General features: G+C 47.1%; 1 protein-coding gene across 2 annotated transcripts in view; it reads right to left on the bottom strand.

Annotated features, from left to right (window-relative positions):
- The window catches only part of PRTG (protogenin), a 132,171-nt gene that overhangs the window by 74,368 nt on the left and 46,303 nt on the right, over positions 1-11,500 (bottom strand). For both annotated transcript variants that reach the window (XM_060178201.1, XM_060178202.1), the window contains exons 8-9: positions 9,660-9,907; positions 4,451-4,615 (exon numbers count right to left, since the gene is read on the bottom strand). In XM_060178201.1, the coding sequence (XP_060034184.1) occupies positions 4,451-4,615; positions 9,660-9,907 (413 nt within the window). The remainder of the gene's footprint in view (positions 1-4,450; positions 4,616-9,659; positions 9,908-11,500) is intronic.

Raw genomic sequence — 11,500 nt, 5'->3', positions numbered from 1 at the left:
TGTGCAAATTATCCTTTGAAATCTTAAGAATTATATCTTGGGCAGGGGAGATAGCATAATGGTCGTGCAAAACGATTTTCATGCCTGAGGTTCCTAGGTCCCAGGTTTAACCCCCAGCACCACCATAAACCAGAGCTGAGCAGAGCTCTGGCAAAATAATATCAATAAGATAAGATAGCTGTATCCTAAGTATAAATGTACATGTCCTATTTCCAGTCAAAACATGCAGTGTTTACAATGAAATCACTGATTTCCCTCCAAGTAATCTGAAGGAAGTGAGCACTCCAGGAAGAAGCGGGAGCTCTAGACAGAGAGGGCCGAGGGCTGAATTCCAGAGACAGCTCCTGGGCGTTGGAACCCCTGCACTACAAGCCACGTACTCCTCTGTGCTCGGCCTCAGAAACATCGCTGGGTCCAGAGTTGCTCTCACAGAGGATGGGGCTGGCAGTCAGGGAAGCTGCTCACAGTCTTGCCTGGGTGAGGCTGGAGTTTGGCTCTCAGCACCACATGTGGACAAGTATGCAGAGACATGTGGGCTTTTGGTTTTTTTAAAACAGGGCTAGTCACAAAAACTTTTTGTTTTGTTTTTTAAAATATTTTTTATGGGGGTCAGGCAGTCACGCAGCAGGTTACACGCACGTGGCACACAGCGCAGGGACCGGCATAAAGATCCCGGTTCGAGCCCCCGGCTCCCCACCTGCAGGGGGGTCACTTCCCAGGCAGTGAAGCAGGTCAGCGGGTGTCTGTCTTTCTCTCCCCCTCTCTGTCTTCCCCTCCTCTCTCCATTTCTCTCTGTCCTAGCCAACAACGAATGACATCAACCATAACAATAATAACAACAACAATAATAACCGCAACAAGGTTCCAACAACAAGGGCAACAAAAAGGGGGAAAAAAGGCCTCCAGGAGCGGTGGATTCATGGTGCAGGCACCGAGCCCAGCAATAACCCTGGAGGAGGCAACAAAAATTTTTTTATTAGTGAGTTAATATTGGTTTACAAAATAACAAGATAACAGGTATAATTGTACACCGTTCCCACTATCAGAGTTCTGTGTCCCCATTCCCTCCGCTGGAAACTGCAATAAGTTCTCCCGAGGTCACAGACATGGGCTGAGTATCATTGCTGTGTCTGTCTGTCTGTCTGTCTGTCTGTCTGTCTATATGTTTGCCCATTTTTTCCTATGGCCCTGCCTTCTCCTCCTCTCTCAGCCGTCCTCACACCTCGTATTACTTCCGAATACCCTTTCCGTGTCTCCTCTTCTCTCCCCGGGTCTTGATGGAACTCAGAGTGCAGAGGCCCCCAGTTATTCTCCCCTAGCATTTCTCCTCTATCTGGGATCATGGACCAAAACTCTACAAAAGCCCCTTTTCACAGGGTTTTGTTTCTAGCTCTGAGGCCATTACCAGGACTTGGTGTCTGCATCACTACTCTTGGTAGCCATCTTTTCTTTTCTTTTCTTTTCTTTTCTTTTTCATAAGATGTTAAGAAAAGAAACAGAAAAGAGGAAGAGAGAGAGAGAAAAACAAAGAAAAAGAGACACTTGCAACGCTGCTCCACCACTCGTGAAGATTTCTCTCTCAGGTGGGACAAGGCCCTGACCATAGCGCGGGCTGTCCCAGGGGAGCTGCCCCCGCCGCTTTGCCGCAGGCTCCGCAGGGACTGAACGGCGCGAGAGAGGACAGAGGTTCAGAACAGGCAGGCCTAAGAGCCCTGCAGTGTGCCCGCTGTCTGACTTGCTCTGCTGCTCTCCCAAAGGGACTTACACATCTCAGCTTGAGAATATGGACTTTGGGGAGACATGGGAGGTGGAGCTGGGCAGACAGCAACACTGATACAGAACTGCGGTAAGCAGTGAAGAAACCTGACTATATGTCGTCCAGAAAACACACGGACCCTTTCTTGAATAAAATGTTGACGTGGGCTGGTCGGTCGTGCACTGGGTTAAATGCACATAGTAAGAAGTGCAAGGACCCACACAAGGATCCTAGTTTGAGCCCCCGGCTCCCCACCTGCAGGAGAGTCGCTTCACAGGCGGTGAAGCAGGTCTGCAGGTGTCTGTCTTTCTCTCCCCCCCTGTCTTCCCCTCCTCTCTCCATTTCTCTCTGTCCTATCCAACAATGACGACATCAATAACAATAATGGAGAAAAGATGGTGGCAAACATGTGATTTCATAATGCAGGCACCAAGTCCCAGCAGTAACCCTGGAGGCAAAAACAAAAAATGTGGAGAAGGACAGAGAGATTTACAGGCGTGAAGATCTAAGATCATAATATAACTTCCCCTGGCCATCTTGAACAAGGAGACTGCTAAACCAAGGCTCACTTTCTTCAAAAGCACAGGGGGAATATACCTCACACAATAAAAACCAAACCAACCTGTATCTCACCTTACACAGGCATTTTAGAGGTGCTTAAAGGTAACGGGAGAACTCAGGAGATGCACTGTGGGATCATGCTGAAATGGAATAGACTCTCAAATGCAGAAGTTGGAATTCAGCACCCAGCAATGTGATAATTTTACTTAGTAAAATTCTAACTGCAGGATTATTTAAGCTAGTAGCATTACAGAGATCTAAGTAAGACATCTAGGGCAGAATGAACAAAGAAAAAAGATTTTGAGAATCATTCCCGTGTTTTCTATAAAGCTGGTGGAGGAATTCTACCCTCAAAATGAGAAAACATTTGTAAAGGGTGTCATATAATTAACCATATATGTTAGACGATACCTTTTCATACCGCAAAGTACAAAAATGGGTCTTCAAGTACCCCTGGATAGCCAGAGGAAGATAATGAATCGGAGTCATTTCTTCTACCTTTAGAAGATAGGATTTTTTTTCTTTTGTCTCTCTCCTCTTTTTTTTTTTTTTTGCCTCCAGGGTTATTGCTGGGCTTGGTGCCTACACTAGGAATCCACTGCTCCTGGAGGCCATTTTTCCCATTTTGTTGCCCTTGTTGTTGTCATTATTATTATCGTTGTCATTGCTGTTGCCGTCGTTGTTGGATAGGACCGAGAGAAATGGAGACAGGAGGGGGAAGACAGAGAGGGGGAGAGAAAGACAGACACCTGCAGACCTGCTTCACCGCCTGTGAAGCGACCACCCCCCATAGGTGGGGAGCCGGGGGCTCGAACTGGGCTCCTTACACAGGTCCTTGTGCTTCGTGCCGTGTGCAAAGCTTAACCCGTTGCGCTACCGTCCAGCCCCCTCCCACCTTTTTTTTTTACTAGAGCAGTGATCAAGCCTGCTGGTGCTGGGGACTGAACCTGAGATGACCTCCGTGTCTCAGGCATGAAGGCCTCGCGTCACTTCCTTCTGTGAGGGCCGGCTTTCCTGCTGCCGCCAGAGTCATCACTGAGGCTCAGTGCCGGCACTACCAGCTCACTGGTCCCGTGGCCGTTTTTATTGTCCCCTTTTCCTTCCTCCCTTCCTTCTTTCATCCCTTGCGTCCTTTTCCTCCCTTTCTTCCTTCCTTCCTTACTGAATAGGATGGAGAGAAATTGAGAAAGAAGGGGGAGACCGAGAGGAAGAGAAAGACAGACACAGGCAGACCTGTTTCACCGCTTGTGAAGAGTCCCCTCTGCAGTCCGGTCCTCGCACACAGCAGTGTGTGTGCTTAACCGAGTGGACCGCTGCCCAGCCCCCATAAGACTATCTTAATACACGAGCTATCGCACCGTCAGAAGAGGACATGATAGAATAGTCTCCCCGCTCAAGGTCAAGGAGCCATCTGAATAAGCAACATATATTCAATACTTTTAATTTATTTTATTATTGGAGACAGAGAGAAATTGAGAGGGGAGGGAGAGACGGTGAAGGAAAGAGACAGGGAGACTTGCAGCCCTGCTTCACGCGTGAAGCTTTCCCCCTGCAGGGGCTTGAACCCGGGTCCTTGCGCACTGTAATGTGTGCACTTCAGCAGGTGTGCCACCACCTGGCCTCTCAGTGTTTTCTTCCTTAAGTAGACTGAACACACTGTATCCAAAAATAAACAGCCCCCTGATTTCCTAAGACTTTTTTGTAATTTGTGGAGAATAAATTTTATGCACTCTCAATTTCAGCACCCAGCACCTCACTGTGTGACCATGTCTATGTTCTTGCCTAAAGAACCCCAAGTTTTGTCTTGCTCAGTTTGGGATATTTAAAAACAAACAAACAACTGCCATGCATTTGTCATTTTAAACTAAGAAACCTGAAGATATACAAAGACACCATCATGATTTTGTTATGAACACTGATATAATAAACGATAAATAAGTGATCTTTTCTCTTTGTTGATGCCATCAACAAGTGACTCAGACTTATAGCAATGGCAAATTAGACATTTCTCTCCCTCTCCCTCTCTAACCAAAAAAAGGGGATATTTTCTTCACTTAAAACCAATGCATTCACCGGCATAGACAAGGCCCATGAATGCTCTTATTTACTGGACAGAGAACGGAGTTTTCTCACCATCCTCCAGAGTGCTCTGAGTCACGTGGTCAGACATCTGGCTGGCCCCCACGGGCATGTAGGCCACAATGTAGAAAGTGTAGTTGCTTGCAGGCTCCAGGTCATCGATGATAAAGTGCGTTGTGTCATTGCCAATCACAACTTGATACTCCTCGTTGTTTAGCCCTGTGGTAGGGAAGCGCGGTTCACAAATACTGAATATTCACAGCTGAGTTAACGAGACCGTTTTTCTCGCTGCAGAACACTGGTCCCAGGGTCTATACTCCATCTGCTCCCTTTTCAGAACTTACAAACGTGTGACTAGAAAGCTCATTTCTTTTCTTCTTTTAAATTGCGATAAGGGTTTTACCGCTGGGGCTCGATGCCCGCCCAGTGAATCCACTGCTCCCAACAGCCTTACTTTATCCCCTCTTACTTGATAGGACAGAGAGAAATGGAGAGAAAAGGGGAAAACAGGGAGAGAGAAAGAGAGGTGCCTGCAGCACTGCTCCACCACTTGTGAAGTTTCTCCCGACAGGTGGGGACAGGGGGCTGCCCAGGTCCTTGGACGCGGTGGTGTGTGCACTCTACCGGGTGCGCTGCCACCCAGCCCCTTAAACTCTTTGTTTTCTAAAAGCAATTATGTCTTGTAATAAACCTCTAGTCAGCATTTTTCTGAATGCATCCAAGTGAGAATAACTCATCTAAAAGTCATTTAACTACCTAGTGGAAATGCACGGGAGTTACCACACATAGCGGTTATACACAAGAATTCGTAACAGTGCAAGTTTCACTTTGCAGTTTCTTTTTATTTGACTCTGTATTTCACTCACCTGTGGATATTGGTGATGCTCGGCACTGAACCTCAAGCAGGAAGGCCTTTTGCACCACCATTACGCTATCTCCCCAGTCCATAAGATCTATGTCTTTATCTACATGATTATTATTATCATCATCCTCCAGGGTTATTGCTGGGGCTCAGTGCTTTTAAGACAAATCCACTGCTCCTGGAGGCCATTTTTTCCTATTTTGTCACCCTTGTTGTTGTTATTTCTGGATAGGATAGAAAGAAATGGAGAGAAGAGAGGAAAAAAAGAGAAGGGGAGAGAAAGACAGACACCTGCAGACCTGCTTCACCGCCTGTGACACGACCCCCCTGCAGGTGGGGAGCCGGGGGCTCGCAACAGGACCCTCACGCCGGTCCCTGCGCTTTGCGCCATGTGCGCTTAGCCCTCTGCGCTGCCGCCTGGCCGCTCTCTCTCTATAAGTCTCAGCTCTGGCTTGTTGTGTGCTGGGGACTGAACCTAAGGCTTCAGAGCCTCAAGCATGCCAGCCCTTTGCACCACCATTATGTTCTCTTCTCTACCTGTCTTCTTTTTTTCCCCCTTTCAACACACATGGGGAGACAGAAGTGGATATTAAAAGACTCTATGCTTTGTATAAACAAAACAAACCAAAAGCTGAACCTTGAAAGACCTCAACTTGCCCCTCGAGGTTCTGTTAGATTCGAAGGACAGAAGCTGTTCTTTTCCTTACTGGAAGGTGAGAGCAGGGAGGCACAGAATGTGCTTTTCCCACCTGGCTAAGTGCACACACTACAGTGCACAAGGACCTGTGTTCAAGCCCCCCGTCCCCACCTGCAGGGGGAAAGCTTCCCAAGCAGTGGGCAGGGTTGCAGGTGTCCCTCTGTCTCTCTCCCTCTCTATCATCTTCCCTTCTTCTCCATGTCCCTCTGTCTCTCTCCCTCTCTATCATCTTCCCTTCTTCTCCATGTCCCTCTGTCTCTCTCCCTCTCTATCATCTTCCCTTCTCGCAATGTCCCTGTCTCTCTCCCTCTCTATCATCTTCCCTTCTCGCAATGTCCCTCTGTCTCTCTCCCTCTCTATCATCTTCCCTTCTCTCAATGTCCCTCTGTCTCTCTCCCTCTCTATCATCTTCCCTTCTTCTCCATGTCCCTCTGCCTCTCTCCCTCTCTATCATCTTCCCTTCTCTCCATGTCCCTCTGTCTCTCTCCCTCTCTATCATCTTCCCTTCTTCTCCATGTCCCTCTGTCTCTCTCTCTATCATCTTCCCTTCTCGCAATGTCCCTCTGTCTCTCTCCCTCTCTATCATCTTCCCTTCTCTCCATGTCCCTCTGTCTCTCTCCCTCTCTATCATCTTCCCTTCTCGCAATGTCCCTCTGTCTCTCTCCCTCTCTATCATCTTCCCTTCTCCTCCATGTCCCTCTGTCTCTCTCCCTCTCTATCATCTTCCCTTCTCTCAATGTCCCTCTGTCTCTCTCCCTCTCTATCATCTCCCCTTCTTCTCAATGTCCCTCTGTCTCTCTCCCTATCATCTTCCCTTCTTCTCAATGTCCCTCTGTCTCTCTCCAATAATAAATAAATAAATAAAGTTAAAAAAAAAGATTTAATGTGCTTCCACACTCTTTGTTCCATAGAGTGATTTCTAATTTTTGTCCCAGAGCGGGAGCCCATTCTCAGCAGCTCTGAATAAAACATGCCTGAAAAGCAGCAGGGGTCTGCCCCAGTGAGCTCTCAGGCCTCCAGAAACCACCTGCACAGTGGGCCCTGAGCACTGGGTGTGTCAGGCACTGAGGTGAACCCTTCACCGCCAAGGGCTGTTGACCCCATCAAGACGCGGAGGCTAGAGGACACAGTCCCTGCACCCCACACTGGGTTGGGAGACAAAGCAGGAAGGCACATTCCATGGGGAAGTTTTCCCACATTTCTGAATGAACCTGATAGCATTTTAATTAGACAAGATTACAGGCATTTCACAACAGACAGGCTAATGGCTCGTTAATTAGGAAGGGCACAGCCCGATATCTGACCTGCCCAACGAGGTCCTTGAGTTGGAATTAAAAAGCCTTGTGCTGCTTCTGAATAGGCCAGGGAGCCCCATGGGGAGGCTCTGATGAAAGGACCACAATGGGGAACAACAGTGCTCCCCCAGAAACCAGCACTCCTTGTAGCTTCCTGTGTCCTGAGAAGGGAATTAGCATGCTCTGGCATGCTCAGTGATCAGACTTATTCTTCCTGCTACCAGGACCCCTGATTTAAATTCAAAATATTCCTTATCCAAATGCTACTTCAAAACAAACAACAAATCAACCTCTTTCTATAGATGATTTTGTTATATTACCATCCACTGCTGGTTTGAATTTGCTTTTCCTGTCTACTCATAAAAGTGTGAAGACAGCTAACAGCGTAGAACTCCACTATGATTTCTGTGGAAAAAATAAATAAATAAGAGAAATATCTAGGATTTTTAAGTGGTGTTTTCTTTCTCTGAATCTACTTGTGAAAAGAAAGTATTTGGGAAAGAGAGGCTTCAGAAATGGAATAGTTCTGATCAAAGACTTTAAGACAAGCTGAATTTTACTTGTACATACTAAATCACGTCAATAAAGTATTCTGTGAAATTTCCTCAAATTTTGTTATCTTTTCAGATATAAAAACATATCAAACCCAATATATGTGGAATATTATAATCCTTATTTTCCACTTTTAAAATTCTACCCTGGCTATAGCTTACTGTATTGTTAAGCAGTTACACCACTGTTCCCCTATAACCAGGCACTTAAATTGGAATATTAAGATTCAGTTATCTTGGGCCAGGGCGACAACATAAATGGTTATGCAAACAATCTTCACATCTGAAGCTCTGAGTTCCTAGGTTCAATCCCCAGCACAAGCCAGGGCTAAGCAGTACTCTGATACAAAAAATTGTTTAATTAAAATTATTAATAATAAAAAAGACAGGGGCAGATAGCATAATGTTTATGCAAACAAAATGTCATGTCTGAGGCTCCAAAGTCCCAAGTTCAATCCTCTGCACCACCATAAGCCAGAACTGAGCAGTGCTCTGGTTAAAAAATAAAAATAGGGGGAATCGGGCAGTAGTGCAGCGGGTTAAGTGCATGTGGTGCAAAGCACAAGGACCGGCACAAGAATCCTGGTTCGAGCCCCCGGCTCCCCACCTGCAGGGGAGTCACTTCACAGGCGGTGAAGCAGGTCGGCAGGTGTCTGTCTTTCTCTCCCCTTCTGTCTTCCCCTCCCCTTTCCATCTCTCTGTCCTATCCAACAATGATGACATCAAGAACAATAACAACAATAACTACAACAATAAAACAACAAGGACAGAAAAGGGAAAATAAATATTAAAATAATAATAATAAAATATTTAATTATCTTGGATGGAATGGAATTCCTAGCATTCCATTATGCAATACCTAGCAGGTAGAAATCCTAAACAAGAAAATCTGAAAACATACTTATACACACAGTGTATATGACGACACCGAATTTAGGAACATAAAGGTTGTAAGCTACTTCATTTTGATTACTGAATTTTATTCACTTTTTAAAAATATTTATTTATTCCCTTTTGTTGCCCTTGTTTTATTGTTGTAGTTATTGTTGTTGTTATTGATGTCGTTGTTGTTGGATAGCACAGAGAGAAATGGAGAGAGGAGGGGAAGACAGAGAGGGAGAGAGAAAGATAGACATCTGCAGATCTGCTTCACCGCCTGTGAAGCGACTCCCCTGCAGGTGGGGAGCCGGGGGCTCGAACCGGGATCCTTACGCTGGTCCTTGCGCTTTGCACCACGTGCGTTTAACCCACTACGCTACCGCCCGACTCCCCTTATTCATTTGTTTTTTAAAAAATATCTATTCACTTTTTTTGATAGGACAGAGAGAAACTGAGAGGGGAGAGGGAGGTAGAGAGAGAGGGAGAAAGAGCCACCTGCAGCCCTGATTCACTGCTCACGAAACCTCCCCCCACCACCCACACATCCCCGAAGGTGGAGCGCAGGGTTGAGCCTGGGATCTTGTTCGTGGTAATATGTGCACTCAGCCTGGAGCGCTTCTGCTGGACCTGATTACTGACGTTTATTTGCGTGTTTATTTGCTGTTGCTGGGGCTTCACTCGAGGCTAGTTCTGTCAGCGTTCCCTAGAGACTCAGAGAAGGAGAGAAAGGGAGAGTCACCACAGCACTGAAGCTTCTTCCCCCAGTGCCGCAACTCCCAAGGTAGAGAGTAGGGGCCTGAACTGGGGCTGTGTGTGCCCTCTCAGGTGAGCTATGTTGCCAGCCCTGCCTGAACAGATGACTCGATCAGCAGAGACACATGCCGCAAAGTTCACAGGTCTTTCGTGGGCTGTGTGGGACAGACGCACATGGACAGCATGTCGCTGACAGCCAGGAGCTCACAGCCCTCCAGCCACTCACCTTCTGCCTTCGTGTAGTGCACAGAATAGGCAATGACTTTGTCAGCATTGTACAGAGGCCGCTCCCAGGCCAGCAGGATGGCGGAACTCGACACGGTCTCGGCATGCACGTTATAGGGTGCGCTGGGCCTGTCCTCCGACATCACAACTGTCAACCTGGCTCGAGATAAAATGGACCCTTGGCTGTTCTCCGCCATGCACTGGTAAATAGCATCGTCTTCTGGAATGATCTGGTTAATAACCAATTTGCTAAGGGAAGAAAAAAATGATTTCTGTGAAAGACTTGAAGGATGGTGCCAAGTAAGGTGAAGTTACTCTCATCCAAATCACAGAATCAGTAAGCATAAAAAGATGCATCATCAGTCACTATCAGGCCACCCCATCAGCTGGGGCCCTAGTCGGGGAGTCCTGAGATTCCCAAACAGTCAAGATGGGCCTAGACCTCGAATAAATCCCTCTCTCCATTGTCACCAATCATCTCTATCAGGAACAACACAATAGACCCCTTTGTGGGCCCCCATAGGACCTTGCCCTTAACTTGGATCAACAACGGTAGAGAATGTTCCATCCTCTGAAGGGAGGCTGGACAACATACTCTTTGCTACACTGAGGAAGACGGGTCCTGATATTGGGGCAGCTTGGAACGTTCCATCTCATGAACACAGAATGTGAGCTCAGACCTACAGCTGATTATGGGCCCCAGATCACAGCAAATAATGGGGTTTACAGTCAACAATATTAATACACCTTTCCCATATTAGGGAGCTACTCTCTTCCTGATCCAGCTTTCTGGTCCTTTTTCCAACCATGACATCATCTCCCCAGGCAATAACCTGGATCACTGGCATATCAGATTTCAGGCTCAGGGGCCGGGTGGTGGCGCACCTGGTTGAGCTCATGTTACAGTGCCCAAGGACCCGGGTTTGAGCCCCCATCCACACCTGCAGGGGGAAAACTTCACGAGTGGTGAAGCAGGGCTGCAGGGGTCTCTCTGTGTTTCTCCCTCTCTATCGCCCCCTTCCCTCTTGATTTCTGGCTGTCTCTATCCAATAAATAAAGATGGTTTTTTAAAAAAAATTTTTAAAAATTTCAGGCTCAGGGGAAAAAGAAAAAACTAGCATAGCCACGGGTCCTTTGAACTATAAATAAAATATGCCTACTAGCTACAAACTTCAGCTACAACTCTTCATCTGCTCTATTCCAGCCTTTAGGTCTATGATTGGTCAACAGTTTGTTTGGCTTTGTATATTAACTCTCTTTTCAGCAACCAGGTTCCAGATGCCAGCAGGATGCAGATCAGACTTCCCTGGACAGACGACCCCACCCATGTGTCCTGGAGCTCTGCTTCCCCAGAGCCCTTCCCCGCTAGGGAAAGAGAGAGACAGGCTGGGAGTATGGATCCACCTGTCAACACCCATGTTCAGCGGGGAAGCAGTTACAGAAGCCAGACCTCCCACCTTCTGCATCCCACAATGACCCTGGGTCCATACTCCCAGAGGGATAAAGAATAGGAAAGCTGGGAGTTGGGCGGTAGCACAGCGGGTTAAGCGCACATGGCACGAAGCGCAAGGACCGGCATAAGGATCCTGGTTCGAGCCCCCGGCTCCCCACCTGCAGGGGAGTCACTTCACAGGCGGTGAAGCAGGTCTGCAGGTGTCTGTCTCTCCCCCTCTGTCTTCCCCTCCTCTCTCCATTTCTCTCTGTCCTATCCAACGACGACATCAATAACAACAATAATAACCACAACAATAAAACAACAAAGGCAACAAAAGGGAAAATAAATAAATAAATATATAGAAAAAAGAATAGGAAAGCTATCAGGGGAGGGGAGGGGATATGGAG

Source organism: Erinaceus europaeus, chromosome 18, assembly GCF_950295315.1.
Source record: "Erinaceus europaeus chromosome 18, mEriEur2.1, whole genome shotgun sequence".
NCBI classification, from domain to species: Eukaryota; Metazoa; Chordata; class Mammalia; order Eulipotyphla; family Erinaceidae; genus Erinaceus; species Erinaceus europaeus.
Note: the sequence above shows the minus strand (reverse complement) of the source record. Positions and strands in the feature narration are given on the sequence as shown.